The sequence below is a fragment of the Cupressus sempervirens genome, chromosome 2 (assembly GCF_028749045.1).
Source record: "Cupressus sempervirens isolate cs-2001-9-10 chromosome 2, ASM2874904v1, whole genome shotgun sequence".
Lineage (NCBI taxonomy): Eukaryota > Viridiplantae > Streptophyta > Pinopsida > Cupressales > Cupressaceae > Cupressus > Cupressus sempervirens.
This window is the reverse complement of record NC_143119.1, coordinates 625,446,418-625,463,164: the sequence shown is the minus strand read 5'-3', so window position 1 is coordinate 625,463,164 and position 16,747 is coordinate 625,446,418. Positions and strand designations below refer to the sequence as shown.

The window sequence follows — 16,747 nt, the reverse complement described above, 5'->3', positions numbered from 1 at the left end:
TTAGATATAACAATGCATCACTATGAATATAAAATAATCATCAACCTATCACATGGCATCATTATGGAAGTAATCACATTTACTAACTAAGAATCATTATAACATTATTAATGCATTGGTGATCACAATCATCAATCAATGTGTGAAATATAATCAACTAAATAATCATCTTTGATATATATGTAATCCAAGTCGTGAAACAATGCCATGTAATTGTAAATCAAATATCTTTAAAACTAACAAATGCATGAAATAGGCCTAAAAGAGTTTGACACATAGGACAGAAAAGCAAACTATGGGTCAACATTACACCAATTCCCTCCTTTCTTCGGAACTATCACAAGGGGTGACACTCATTGGGTTTCATAGATTGGATATAGGAACCCAACATTCAGTAGTTTCTTCAATTTTGTCTTACCTATATCCCTTAGACTAAGGATTATCCTTCTTTGAGGTTGCCTAATTGGTTTTCAATCTTTACTAATATAGATTTTTTTTGTGCACAAAATTGGATCTATGCCTTTCATATCACTATAATCCCATGCCAAAGCTTGCTCATGATTTTTAAGTAACTTGAGCATAGATTCTTGTTGTTTCTCAGTAAGATTCTTGTTTATGTTGAGATTTTTCCTTAGGAAAACTTCAATCAATGTCGTGAGTTTCACCATAACGAATTCATTCAAAACTAATTACTTTAGTTCACGATGCAACAAAGTGTGTAGGAAGTCTGTGGTTGCATGATAGTGTGGGTAAGACCACGTTGGAAGAATAGTCTGCAAGGGACATGGTTTTGTATCACAGATTTGGGTTTTACACCATAGCTATTTTCAATAATGGTTGATAGAACACCATCTTCATCCTATACACCAACAAATGGTTCCTTCTTTATTTAATTGAATTAACTTCAACTTCCTCATCCCCTACCTCTAGTGACAAGGCTTGATCTTCCTCTAATAAGGGTTGTGTGCAATAGAGTACAATGCAACTTTCTTGGTTGAAAGCCCATCTAAAATAGTCATGTTTCCATACCTATAGGCTATGAATGCATTTCTTGTAGCTATCCAAGGTCTCCCTAATATGACTAGATATCCTCTTAAGGTTTCATTTGGTGATAAGATGATAAAGCCTATAGGACACCTAAGAATCAGGGGTAACAACTAGGTCATGTACCATGCCTATCAAATTTAACTATATTTAGAAAATTATTGGCCTTGATACAATGATTATCTCAAATTATACTTGGTGTACAAGAGTCTAGCGTTTATCATCAAAGACCACAACTTTAATTTTGAGTATCATAGATTTGAACTTTAACACTTGCTTGAACTAATGGAAATCAAACTATAAAGTATTTTTGCTTTGATCTTTGATAAGTCTATAAAGACTATGGTGTATAAAGATAATATTGGGGAAGCTACCACAGAGATAGGGTCAAGTTCTCACTGGTTAAATTCTTAGACAATTTGTCTTTACAACTTGTACTAAACATCAAGAGGCAACATTCATGACTGTGCAAGTCCAAGCCTATATGCTAATGATATTCTCTATTTATTTTAGAATCTCAAAACATGCTCTAGATCTCCTTTTTACTCCCAGGTCCAACATATGATTTTTTTGAAACATCTTTAAATTCTATGACATAACAACATGTCACATATATGCATGCTAATTATATATATAAGTGCTAGAATAAATGGATGATATAGAATCAAAATTTTAGAGTTTATAGTCTAGGTTCATTTTTGTGTGTCATGGGATTGATCTTAAGAGGTGTAGAAATGAACCAAGATATAAGAAACAATCTATTCAAAGGAGAAAATATATGGAATGAGTGTGAGTGATGGTACTATAATGAGTGGTACATTCAAAATATGCATGAATAAGTGCAAGTATTGGTAAATAGCGGTAGTTAGGGCAATACATTGAAAATATGCATGAATAATCATGAGATAAATGGTAAATTATGATAGCTAAGGATTAAGGCATGAGCTAGACCTAATAAAACATAGTGTCATTTTTCAATGTAATTATATTTGGTATATTCCACTAAGGTGGACATCAAACTTGTTAGGAGATGACACACATAGGAAAATTTTACCATTGCAATGATTTGAAAAAAATAGAAACACATATGGAAATGTCTAATGACTTAACACCCTCTAAATTGCCTTCCTTGCATTTTAATTCATACAAAAATATGATTATCACACATATTCTTTTCACTTTGAGAGAATTACATAATCTTTTTATGCAAAGATATTATAATGGTGAAATTTATTGTATACCCATGCTAATTCCTATTTAATTTCATGTCCATTTTGAGAAAATGTCATGTTACACATATATATCAACTAACAATGTGCTATTTGCGAATTTCAACTCATTCTTTTAGTATTTATGATTCCTTATATACACATGTTCCTCCGGTTTCCTACATGCACATACTTTGATCCATCTCATAAATATATTTGTTCACCTATTAGTACACATATCTCAGTATAATTACTAATCACTTGAATTTCATTTTATCCACCTCACGCCGTTTGTGGTTGTGGGTCAATCCCTCATCAAAGGCTCGAGTCTCGACTTCCCAAAGTTTAATTTTAATTTTGGCTTACTAACTTCCTTTGATTTTTGCTTTCATTTTAGAAGTACATGTTTTCTAGAAATTGATGCGACATATACATCCATTCATTCAACTCACTTATCATCATAATTGTCATCTTTGAAGTATCTTAAAACATCAAAGGAACAAATAATAACAAAATACATGGATTTGTTACACATAAAAAGAGTAAGAAATCTACATCAATTAGATACTTGTTTGTTATCTTCAAACCTTTTTCATACATTTTGAAAAATTGACCTAAAGAAATACATCTTATTAAAATATCATCATTATTTCTAAAATAATTTTAAAACCCAAATTTGCTGAAAATCAAGATAGAATAGAGTAAATAAAGATCAATTAGACAAACAGGACAAGTAAATATTGAGTAGAATGAGATACAATAAACGAAATATAGATAAACACAATTTTGATTTGAAAATTGTCCATCATTCTTACATTACAAAATAAATTTTCTTTGTTTATCATTAAAACCCATTAATCCATCGTATCATATTTTGGTGCTTAGCAACGAGGTTTTAAAAACTGAAGTTTTAGGCTTTGTTATCAAATTCTGGTTTTTGATATCTTTTTTCGACGACACACTTATATCGCTCTAACATCCGTCTCTTGTATGGAAATATTAAGTTCTTAGCGACATGTCCACTTACTCTCAACAGATTCCTTTGGTTTGGCTGAGCCGATGCTTGCTCGCTACCAGATGCCTGCTTTTCCTGTCATTGAAGGTAAGCGTCTTAGACGCTTTTGTTTTAGGGTTCATGATTAGTTCTCGGCTGCCTTGATTTATTCTGATTTGAGAACAAGTTTGTTTGATAGCTTAGCCTAGCCAAGTTCCCCTTTTCAGTCGTCATAATTTACCAAGTGTGGCTCTACAAATTTCACAGGCGCTGGTTGTGGTTTTGGACAATTTAAGCAACTAAAAATATATTTTGAACACAGAAAACGCCAAAATAATTACTCAGTCTGCATAGCTTGAAATCTGTTGAACTTTGGGGTTTTTGTTGCAGCCTTGAAGTTTAAATTTCGATTTTCTTAGAGCAGGGAATTTAATAATGTCCATCCATACGGTTCTTGGGCAGGAATGTTGCTTTTTAGTATGCATCTAGCTTCTGTCGAGAATATTGAATTGTGGATTGGATCCATTAAGGAAAGATATCTCGCACTTTTGCACAAAGCCTAAAGTTTCTGCCTGGATTGCCTCTAAACGAGATTACCACATGACGATTTGACGTTAAGGAGACTTCGGTCAATCTTTACAAGAGAGCTGTTGAGCTTTAAGGGCTACTTTTAAGATTAGTGAAAAGGTCTGAATTAATTGGGCATTAAAGAAAAGATAATGTTCAGGCCAGGAGGATATGCTACTCAGTACGGACACGGTCCTCCGGGGACTTCCATTCAGGGGCATCCTGGACCTGGACCTGCGATGCATGGAAGTGGCCCTGGTTTTCCAGTTGGTTACCAGCAGAATATGGGCTTTGTAAATCCTCCGACAATGCCTCCTCAAGTACCTCATGTGGCAACTGGTTTTACTCCAACTCTTTATGTAGAAAATCAGGGAACTCATTCATTCCAACCTTCGTATGGAACGATGGCCTCTTTGCAGCCCCTTGAGCCACAGCAGTTTCCAGGGCCACCAATTGGCCAGCCGCTTCATGGACAACCTCCTCCATATCCTCTACCTCCGCCTCCTAATTTCAATGGCGCTCTTCACTCTGGTCCTCCTATAAATATCCAAGCTCCACCTCCACCCCTGCGTCCTACCTTTTCTCCGGTATTGCTACCACAGCCATCGTCTGGAAACCAGTTACCTCAAACATTTCCACCGTCACACACGGTACCCCAGCAAGGACCACAGGGACCTTTCCTGGTAGGGGAGGTTTCTCAACCACTTCCACCTTTGCATACAGTACCTGAGGCTTCAGCCCAGTCTTCATTGCCGCCTCCTACATTGAGTGCTTCTCAGTCATCCACCTCCTGGCACACACAACAATTTCACCAGCCAGAGTTGGCATGTTCACAACCTACATCCGGATCTTCTCAAGTACCTCCAGCTTCAACGGATTTCTCCAATCCACTTCTACCTTCAGACATGATCACTTTACCTCCACCCCCACAGATGCCGAGTGATATTGAAGTTGTTCAGAATATTGAGCTTCTTTCTGAATTTGTTGTCAGGAACGGACCTGAGTTTGAAAATATGGCACGTGCTAGGCAAGCAGGCAATCCAAAGTTTGCGTTTTTGTTTAATGGAGCAGCTGGCACTGATGCTGCTATTGCATACCAGTACTTTCAGTGGATGAAAATGAAATTGGAATTACAGATGAAAAACGGACAGGGAGTAGAGGGCCAGAGTCAGTCTGCAGAACAAACAGAGCCACCTCTATATGTTCATCAAGGTGCAGATCCAGTGTTTGAGTCACAGGCAGTGTCAACGTCTCCTGCTGTGTCAGACGTGGTTATGGAAGGTCAGTCATTTAACTCTTAATACATAGTTTAATACATAGTTTATAAGATAGTTTTTGAATATTGCTTTTTATATTGATTAGTGTTATGGTCTTTCGATTCTTTTGTTGTAAAGTTACTATAGATTACCACATATTTTCTTTAGAATGAAAAGAATAACCCTATCCACTGGATCACATGTTTCAATTAATTTCTACACTTCTGACATTTTTAAATTAGTATTTTAATTTTTGACTGCTGGACGTTAATTCCAGAAATTGATTGGGATTTAATATTGAGTAACAATTCATTCTTATCATTCATAGCACGACCATGTTATTAGCCTTTTGCAAGCTGTGGGTACTTCTCCAGGTGGAACCAATTAGATTTCTGGGAAAGACTGGACATGAATGCATTTTGATTTTGATGGTAAGGTATCATGGTAATGTTGAATGTTTAGACTTAATTTTAAATGACATAGTATGATAGTGTCATTGACAAAGAAACTTAGCACATCTGAAGTATTTAATATCATTTTACTTTTCTATTGTCTTTTTAACTGTGCTTGCACTAAAAGATCTTGGAAGACCATCGTTAGTTGCTATTCTTAGTATCCAAATTCCTATCACAGACAAGAAAAGTGAAATGGTTGAATTAATCTAAATTGTTTTTCATGTTAGCCTAGCGCTTGATTTTGTATAGATGTTAAAAAGCTGTCTAAATTATATCTCTATGAATTTAATAGTCTAAAAAGTCTAAATAATGAAATTAAGGTAAAATATCATGTTGCGTGTGGAAGTAAATGGATAGTTTGCTGTAGTTTTTTAGGAAAACTGTTTTTGATTGAGTTTCGCAATTAATATAGAATCTAGATCAATTACCCTGTGAACTTAATTAGATAGCCTGTACATATGTGAATGTTTTTTCTGAACTTTATTGCACTGCCTCTTGTCATAAGATTTTTGAACTAAGCTTAAACCAATGTATGACATCAGGTTTGGAAACATTTATAATTTTATATTCTTAGTATCTCAATTCCTAACATGGACAAGAAAAGTGAAATGGTTGAATCAATTTAAATTGTTTTCCATGTTAGCCTAGCTCTTGATTTTGTATAGATGTTAATAAGCTCTCTAAATTATATCTCTAAGAATTTACTAGTCTGAAAACTCTAAATTATGAAATTAAGGTAAAATATTATGTTGTGTGTGGAAGTAAATGGATAATTTGCTTTAGTTTTTAGGAAAACTGTATTTGGTTGAAGTTTTGCAATCAATATAGAATTGAAATTATAATATAGATCAATTGCTCTGTTAACTTAATCAGATAGCCTGTACATATGTAAATGTTTTTTCTGAACTTTATTGCACCGCCTCTTGTCATAAGATTTTTGAACTAAGCTTAAACCAATGTATCATGTCAGGTTTGGAAACATTTGGATAACATATTTTAGTTTTTGGGGATGATGATATGTTTCAGTAAAATAGTTTGAGGTTCTTACAAAATATAAGCACAACATTAATTGAACAGAATTACATAAGTCTAAGTTTATGCAAGTTTAGTACCTTTCAGTTTTTAAGTGCAAACACCCACATGCATTGAGTAATTTAAAATTTGTAATTTTCATAGTGATGATTATTAAGGTAAAATTTTCTATTTCAAACCATCTATTTTTGATTGCTTAAAGGAGCAATTCAAAGGTGTGCTTGTAAACTTCTGAAAACAGTTGAAACACACTTTGAAAAGATGGTGGGACATCACAATCTGAATAAAAAAGCCATCCATTATACTGCCAGCCAAATTCCATCCATTAGCTGCAAAACCAAAGGAAATATCCTCAAAGCCAGAGTTTTAGTTCATAGAATTTATGGCCACTGATGAAGATTTAATCCATTGTAGTCAGATTTCTGCCTTACGATAATCTTTCAAGACAATGCAACATTTGCATTTAACAGCTTCTGATATTCTAAAACATGTGTTTGAATGTTGTGACAAACTCTTCTACCACCATAATCATGGGACATATAGTGTTATTAGATAATTTGAAGATAAATAGAATTTACTAAAATTCCGGTGGTTGATGACATATTGGTATGGTGAGACATGCAAAACAGTGTCAAGAGAGATGGTAAAACTTCTCAGTGATCATCTATCTCAAAGGTTTAGATTCTCAAACATTTATTGCAAAGTCCTTTTTTTCTCCAGAGGAACTCCATAATAACTTTAACTTCAGTTAGATACGTAAATTCCCGATAGAAGTTGAAACACTTGGTGAAAATTGGTGGGACATGGCAGTCTGAATGTTTAATCCATCCATTTCACTGCCATCTGAATTACAGCTGGTAATTGAAAAGTGAAAGGAGACACCCCCAAAGATGGAGCTTTAGTTTGTAGGATTTACAGCCAGAGACAAGGAAGTATTCCATTGGAGTCAGATTTCTGTCTCCTAAACTCCAACACGACAATGCATCATATTGAAGCAAGATCTTCTAATATTATAAAGTGGCAAACCTTTCTGATCTATGATTGTGGAACATATAGTGTATATAACTATGCTAGAAGGTCTGGCAGAATTGGTTATCATGTTGTGTGGGTTTGATTTGTATCCAGGTATGGGGCAAGGATGGGTCTGGGTTCAACAAGGGTCAAACCTGGGTTTCCCAGGTCTATAAAATCCCACTCTTTTGATGCTAATATTATTTAGCTGTGGTGCAAGGCTGTATTCTCAATACTTTGGTAATTTATAGCTGTGTACAAAAATAGGAGAACCTTGAATATCTGCTATCGACACCTGCCCGTTGTTCTGTATGCCTTGATATTTGAGATGTGTCTTTTCACTTGGAATTTGAGTGATTCATTTAAGGAAAAATGGCAATCTGTCTCGTTGTTGTCACTCATTAACATTTTTCTAGTGGTTGATGTCAACTATTTTTTTGATGTGAAATATAATTTTATTAATATATATGAAATAAAACATACATGAAGCTAAATATCCATAGTCTGCTACATAAACCCAGAAACCAACCAACCCCTACATCCGATAAACTAATACATTCATAGATTGATGTCAATTATTGTTTGCTATTGCAGGGATTGATTTGTACATGAGGTACTCTAGGCTTGTGTGCTAAACTTATGAACATTAACTCTTTACACAACTGCCATGTACCAACAGTCAATCAAGTGGAATACATAAAACCTCATAAGATTGCTATTTTAATCATATGCATGTTTTGGCAAAGGTCACGTGTTATCCTTCCCTCTCCATTGATAGAGTTATTTTTTAAATAAAATAATAGGGTAAGATATTATGCAGGTTGGAGACTTATTAGAAAATAATAAAATAATAAAATTGATAAGGTCCTTTGACTTAGACATTAGTGTTTCACTAGAGGCCAAAGAATGTCCAATGGAAGTATGAATATTTTGGTTAACTGCAAATATTTAGTATCTCTTTTATATCACACACAAAACATTGTATAGCTATACATACATCCCTATATATAATATCCATGTGTATATCAACAATGAACAGACATTCATTTATGTATTAGTATATATCTATACAAGCGTACTTTCCAATATATGTATGCATATATATACAGTTATGAATGCGTCTACATATAGATGTATGTGCAGATACATTTACACACACATTTATGTACACACGCAAACAAACATATATATCAATCTATATATATGTGTGTGTGTTTATATATATATATATTGGAAATTTGTATACTGCCATCCCTTATTTTTAGCTCCTTAGGAAATGTCCCGAAAATGTGTCCCCTTCCTTCCCTATCCCCAAAATGTCATGGAACATAGTTCTTACCTTGTTAGCTTAAGTGAATCTACTTCTAGCACTATGCATCATATTTCAACTTAATGAGCAACGTAGGTTCTATAAGAGCAATTGGTGCTTCTAGATCTCTTTTCCATCATTGTTAATGCTTGTTAATTTTATTCGAAGTTAGGGAATGGTTGATTGCATGTGGGACAACATGAATTGCATTGATGATCGACATTCATGATTAAGGGATTGAGGTTTTTGATTAAGTACTTGTTGATGTTAGTTTTATACCACTACATAACATATAGCAATTGAATACTTGATAAAGAATACCAAACACTCAACCCTCTTTTGAAAAGTAAATACTCATGAAGAACATGAGAAAACTCCAAAGTTTTTTACACCTGTGGATACTAATTCAGTTATATTAACGTGATTTGTTGGTTAATCACGTAGGCGGCCTTACGTTGTTCTTTCAAGGATGTCGAACTTTTACTGTGATTGTAATGAAGTCTAGCTTTGCAATATATATTGACTTGATTTCTTAGTTCACTTTTCCGATTTATCTCACTTCCAACTTTGCTCTTCAAAACTCCAACTACTAAACTACTTGCTGCTTTACTTCTACTCCTATGAATGGAAAGATTAGCAGATGGACGGGGATCAAATGTGATGAAAGCTTCCCAACGACGCTACCTCCATATGCAATGATTCAAGGGAAAAAAGACTAGATTACCATGCAAGGCTTTCTAACAAGCAGCTAGGATGCTAGCGGCCTAGTGTATGGATCCCTATCAAACATCCACTAATATCACCATGCAACTATCCATCTATTCTTACACTTGCTTAACAATTTTCTTGAAATAAAATCTACTTTGACAACTTCAATGGAATTTAAGTTTAACTATTGGAAGTAGAAATCATGCAATAACACCAAGTGTTCTTAATCACCATGCAAGACATAACAATGATAAGAGAAGCAATTTTGGTATTATCTAAGCAACAATTTTCTTCAACTCTTTTAAACTTTAACTATTGGAAGTAGAAACCACACAATAACACCAAGTGTTCTTGATCACCATGCGAGACACAACAATGATAAGAGAAGCAATTTTGGTATTATCTAAGCAACAATTTTCTTCAACCCTTTACAAATGAGGGCAAATGGACTTATATAGGGGCCAAAAATACATTAAACGGTAGAGATTAATAGTCAATCAATGATCTAGATCAAATCCTAGAAACCCTAACTAGGGTTACCACTCCATTGGTCAATGAGAAGACGCCACTTCATCAATGGACCAATGAAAAAAAGGAAAAGTGGCAACCAATGAGAAGGTACCAAAATGGTAGCCAATCAGAATCAGACACCTATCCTACTCAAGAAGAAAGGAGAATTTGCCACTTGGGCTTACGTCAAATGATCCTCTAATATAATTCTACCCTTTTCTTTCATCTTCTTAGCCAAGGTAGTGAACTTGGCTAGCTTGTCATTAACTTCCTTCACGGGAGGGCAAGGTGTGTGTTCCATCTTTAGCTCAGCTGAATTCATCATGTTGCTCATTGCTTGCTGTGTCTTCTCATGATCCTTCTCATATTCCTTCACATATCCGATAAAGGCACTAAGGGAGGCAAGGGTGCCCAAATGCTTCTTCCTGATGGCAACCTTCCCCAACTCATCCAATCTTGATCCAAATTTTGTCTCATTGACGTTCTCCTCTTTGATATTGTCAAAATCAAGCGCAACCCCAACATTGCTCATCATGGATGAAATGGAAGTGTCAACGCCTGGGTTGTGCTGTGCAATCTCATTCCCCATCTCTTCAAGTATCCTCAATCTGATGGTCAAGGCACTATGCCAAGACTCCACCATACTCATTTCTCCATTCACCAACTTTGTTCTCTCCAAGTATCTCTTCAGTAGCCCAATAATTGCCCGTAGCTTGGGAATGGCCAAGTCCTTGACTAGAAGGAAATCCTTCCACTCCCCTTCAAATGTTCCGAATTTGTCTCTAATAGCCACCAATGACTTGAATGTTGAGATAAAGGAAGGCAAGAAATTTCTCCCATCTTGAATTATATTGTTGATCTAATCTTTGATTTCGTGCAGCTGAGTCGATATCTCTTCTATGTTGTTCCCGTTGTCTTGTGGAAGGGCTGCCTGATGCAACTGTTTGATAGGCTGACAATCTTTCCAGTACTTGTTTTCGGCCTCCAACTTTACAATCCTCTCGTTTGCCTTCCTCAACATTTCTCTAATTGAAACCATGCCTTCTTGGATCTCCTCACACTCTATGTCATCCGTGATTCTTTCCAAGTTATGCACTAGTATCTCATACTCTTGGGCTACAATCTCATCCACTGCCTTGCTAACCTTTGGTATAGCGATATGAACTTTTCGGTGACCCTCATTATCGCTCTTGATTACCTTTGCCATCATTTTTGCAATTTGTTTTTGTTTCTCACTATCTTCCTTTTCCACTAACCCTTGAATATCTTCGACTGTTCAGACAGTCACCACCTTGCCTCTTGGCATAAGCATTTGCCTTAACCATAGTGGTGTTGTGCATCTCCCCAAATTTGGATTTGGTTCGACTAGCAAAGCATCACCAACAACCTCGGGCACCTAGCTTATTTCCTCAATATCAGTTGGCCTATCCTCTTCTTCACTAGTGACTGTCATATCATCTCCATGCTAGTTCTTTGAGAGAGGAGAGTATTCAGTACTATCAATGTAACCATTTGATTCTGAATCAGAGCTCACCTCTACTGCGACCCTTTGTCCACTTGTATTAACCTCTTGGCTCCTAGCCTCAATTATGCTCTTCCTTGATGGTGCTGCATTCTGTCTCTATGCTGGAGGCTCCTAATGTTCTTTACTTTTTTCAACCTTCAAATTTTCTCTTTCCATTTTCAATTTCATCAATAAATAGTACATCCAGTTCTTGAAATGCATACCTTGAGCTATGCCCATGATTCGGCTGAGAAGCACAATAAGGTCGCTATACTCTGATTTGAAATCTAACCTGGTGAGCTTTGATGACTTGGTAACTCCCTTCTTGCCTTTGTGTAACCAATTTTGCTTTAGATGAATGAAGTAGGCATCTTGATTACCCTGAAAGAACTTGGTTGTTTGATCCATCATTACCAATGTCATGCCTTTATGCTGGGGAATATTGAATACTTATTCGACCACTTGTCTGTTGACGTTAGCCAACACTCTCTTCCCTTAATAAAAAATGATGGACTTGGTCACAATATCAAATCGAGATGCACACTCCATTACCAATTCTAGACAAGGCAAGGTAGGAGGGAAAGTCACCGCGTGTACAATTTTGCTCTTGTAGATCTTCTTCACCATGGGGGATTGTCCTTCCTTCAATCTATCCTTCAACTGTACCATGTTCATCGTGTCGATATTGGGGTCACTTATTCGCCTCACTTTTGAGAAGAAGGTGGTCTTAGGCATCATGCCTTCCTTGTCTTTTCCTTTGGGTTCTTGCTTGTACTAACATCAACCATCCTAAACACTTATTTCTGCCTCTTCTTTCTAAATGATATGGACTACACTTATAAATCTCCCAACTTGTTTCTATCGATGGAATCTAGCTTATTTCTGCCTCTACAAATCCTATCTCTACACTTATAGTCGCCTCTCCAGCCTAGGGGTGGGACTACCACTTATTTTTGCCTCCTCTCGTTACCTTAGGATGGACTATACTTATATCTCCCAACTTCAATCCTAGGGTGGTCTAGCTTATTTTTGCCTCTTCAAATGTCCTATCATGAACTCTACACTTATATCTGCCTTTAAAACCAATCTTCACTTCAAAAGATGAAGATAAGGGAAACAAACCAAGCAAGAACAAACCAAGAAGATAAGGGAAACAAACCAAGCAAGAACAAGGAATAAAATCTGCCTTTAAAACCAATCTTCACTTCAAAAGATGAACGAAAATCTTACCTTAAATCTGCCTTCTACCAACAATCGGGCCTCTTCAAATTCAGATCAGAGTTAGAAATTTCAGTCCTCCAAAATGTGATGCCCTAGCAAATGGATTACTTGCAAAAATCTGCTCCTTTCACCAAATTTCGACCTCCTTGCCAAAATTGCCCAATTAGAAGGAAATTCGCTGCCTTAGGGCAGAAAAGTCTGCTCCAAATCAGAATTTTGTCCTTCTAAATTCACCCACACTAGCAAAAAAATCAGACCTCAAAGCACCGTCTCTCCACCAAACAAAATTGCCCAGCTGAAGGGAAAATTCGCTGCCCTAGGAGGAAAATCAGATCTCCAAAATTGTCCAATCTTGCCTAAAATTAGATCTTCACCTCCAAATTTGCCTTAGGGCAGAAATCGCCCAGCCTCTAGGAAGGAATTTGCTGCCCAAAAATGGAAATCCTCAAGCCAAAATTGCTGCCATAGGAGAAATTCGCCTAGCTAGAAGAAATCGCTCAACACCAAGCAAGAGGAGTGGAAATGGAATGAGGAAATAAGAGGGGAGAGCCCCTTCTTATATCCTCCTGTTGACCTCCAGAGTGGGCGGACCTGCCTGGAGGGAAACAAAAACTTAAGTTAGACCCCCCAAAATGGCCCAGTTTTAAATAAAACATGAAAATAACTAAGCCCCATAGCAAAATTGACTCTCTTAATTGCCAGTTTGACCCAAAATTGCAAACTAGAAAAAGGTAAGTCTAGGAGATATCAAAATTTTCATTTAACAACATTTTGATAGTTAAAATATCATTAAAATTGAATGTAGCAAGCTAAAAATCAATTTTCAACTCCAAATTACCAATTTCCTTTAACATTTCTAAGAGCCTCTAGGCAAAATTTCAACCAAATTAATGAGATATTGCAATTTAATTCAATTTCAATTTTGCAATACAATTTCAATTTTTTGACAAAATAAATCCTTTTCATGGCAATCAAAATTCAAACTCTAAATTCAATTTCACTATCAAAAATTCTTTTCACCGAATTTTTTCTAAGATTTTCCAAAACTACTAAATCTAAAATTCATTTTGAAAATGTTCAAGCTTGTTCAATTAAATCAAATTCTCAAAATTTGTCTAAGTCCAAAATTTGCAATTTTATCTTGCTTGGTATCATTTTAACCATCAAAAAAATGTTGCTGTCGAAACCTGCTAGGCCTAAGGATGAAATTGCATGTTCTAGAAAATCTAGTTTCGCACCATGTGAAAACAAACCAAATCCTCTCCTAGCCCAAAGGCATCCAAGGTGTAAAATCGCCAATTCAAAAAAATCTTTGGACAACTCCAAATTTTGCTAAGGCAACCGAATAATTTTCAACACCCGTGAAAATTGCAAAGGCTTGCCTGAAAAGGGGGTCCCCAAAAATTTTGGGGCAATGGTGTGAAAACCTCACAACAGTACTTAGCTGGGATCTTATTAAAAGCAATAGATTATGGTATGTCACTTATAGTAGCAGATGTGTCATTCACATAATAAATATTATTCAAGCAATTTCAAACTAGTGTTTTTTTGTGGGCATATAAGCTTATGTAATTCTTCTTGGAATGTTATAGTGAAAATTTCATTTTAAGTGTGGTTGAGCCAACATTTGTACTAGGATAGACACACTATAGGACCTAGTGTTACAATTTTTGGATTCAACTTAGATTAAACAAGTTGACATTTAACTCGGACTTGATGCCTAAGCTTGGAATAAACTTGACAAAGTTTCGACAAATTGAAAAACCAAAGAAGTTCTAAGATTTGTAATGATTTAAAAGTTGTTTCATGCACCCTATGTAACATGCTAATTTCCAGTAGCCAATTTAACCCTTAATTAAATGTGATCATAATCAAAACAAATGAGTGACAATTATTCTTCACATTCACATGAAGGGGAATAACATATTTTAACTATAGCTTTCAATTCATATAACTGAGAAATAAAACTAACATTCCAATTCTATGTTCACAAGAACAACAGTAAATTTACCATTTCTATTGCATTTCCATCTCACGGTAAATTTATGTAATTGAAATTCCTAGCATCTAAAATAAGGAAGTAATAGAATTTAAGACATGACTATATGTGGAAAACAAAAAAATGAGTACCCGAGAATGCAGATAATGTCTCTGTGTTGTGCAAACCCTGACATCTAGAAGAGAGGAGAAGAATTGCCATGGGCTTAACGTCCAATTGCGGACCCTTAAGTATCTCCACACAATCTTTGTTGAGAAAGGCCCTCCCTACCCTAGGATTAGGCTTGGGACACCATTGTCCTACCATTGAGCGTCTTGGTGTTAGAGTGTTTGCTAGTCAGCTGACGAGTCTATGGACACCTTCCAATCAATCCATCTTCTAACTGCTTGCACTTTGACCTCTAGTGACCATAGTAACAATCATGCCACTAACCTAACTTGGCCAAGGATTTTGGATGGGCATCATGTAAGCTCAATCACCCACTACTCGACTTGACAACAAGATAATATACAAAGGATTATCATGAACTGACTTAGTTATTTAGATTTGAGTATTATTATTGATTTATGTCTACTTTTCCTTGCAGGGATATTCCCATTCACACCCTTCATCTCGACCATATTGGTCCTCGTGGATGAATTTCTATGTGATTCCTCTTGATATTTGGTTTTGAATATAAACATTGCCATCTTATTATGCCCAAATTGGCCTATGGAATTACAAATGAGAAATTTAACTCAATTCAGAATAATCTAGTACCATGCAGGTGTTGCACTCATCTTAAAGGGTATATTGACAATACCCCTATACGAGCTAACACTTTTTGATAGAGATTTATTAAGAATATATAATCATACTCTATGTGCTTTCATGAACATATCTTGCTACTAACATGATGGCTCCTTATATTAGTTTAGAGGAAAGACAACAGAAAGTAATATGTAGGCTGATAAGCATTTCAAACTCTGGACCAAAGAAAGAAATAATGAAGCCTTCTTTGATAGGCAATCGGGTAATTCAAATGCATGGTTTCTGAAAGATACAAGGAGAAATCTGATTATGATTCATGACCTGAAGAATAGTATAACTCGACTTGAAAGTGAAACCAATCGGTGCTGAATATGCCGGCTCTCTCGTACAAGTCCAATCTTATGTTGTTGTCCTGTATAGGGACGTTGGATATCTTGACTAGTACTTGGCTTTCTTAGAGCAATTGTTGTAGATGATCACATGCTAGCTTTGGAAAGAACAAAAGTGATGGCAAGCAAAATGGTTCACAATAAGAAGTAAAAATGAAACTTGAAATTGTAGACCAAAATGGTAAGAAGCAATGATAATAATCCATCGCCGAGGGCGAGTGTAGATATGCAAAAAGGCTCCTACATGCATGCTTAGTTAGGCAAGAAATTTTTGAGGTGGCAAGGCATTCATTGAGGCCATCGGTTCAAAATTATGCTGAATCAAATATAAGGCTTGATGTCATAAAAAGAAAATAAGAAAGGTGGCCACTCAAGGCAAAATAATTATGCTATCACCAAGGTCCAAAATAATAAGGATAGCAACAATAATGTTTTCGTATTCATGCCTTAATATAATGATGATGCCCTCTATATTAATGCTTGTATGAGTAGCCTTTATATATATATATATATATATATATATATATATATATATATATATATATATATGTATATGTATATGTATATTTGTGTGTGTACATATTTTATGCCTACACAAGTATGAATACAGATATGGTATTATTATATTAAGACATGATAGAAATTGCAAGATATTTTGAGATCATCCACATTATGAAGGTAATCTTTTCTTTATATGTATTTTAATGTTATAATTCAACTGGTTGGCTCATGGTCGTCCTTTGTACATTCTTGCTAGTCTAGCCGTTTCATCTCTAATCAAGGTAGTTAG

The 16,747-nt window shown here is 35.6% G+C and overlaps 1 protein-coding gene across 2 annotated transcripts in view; it reads left to right on the top strand.

Annotated features, from left to right (window-relative positions):
• Positions 1-3,128: 3,128 nt before the first annotated feature.
• Positions 3,129-16,747, top strand: part of LOC149574927 (uncharacterized) — a 106,367-nt gene continuing 92,748 nt past the window's right edge. The window contains exons 1-2 of one of the 2 annotated variants that reach the window (XM_089814777.1): positions 3,129-3,354; positions 3,709-5,094. In XM_089814777.1, coding sequence (XP_089670903.1) covers positions 3,966-5,094 — 1,129 coding nt within the window. In that variant the 5' untranslated portion in view covers positions 3,129-3,354; positions 3,709-3,965. Of the gene's footprint in view, positions 5,095-16,747 lie in introns of both variants that reach the window. The other variant, XM_089814776.1, reaches the window with a different exon arrangement.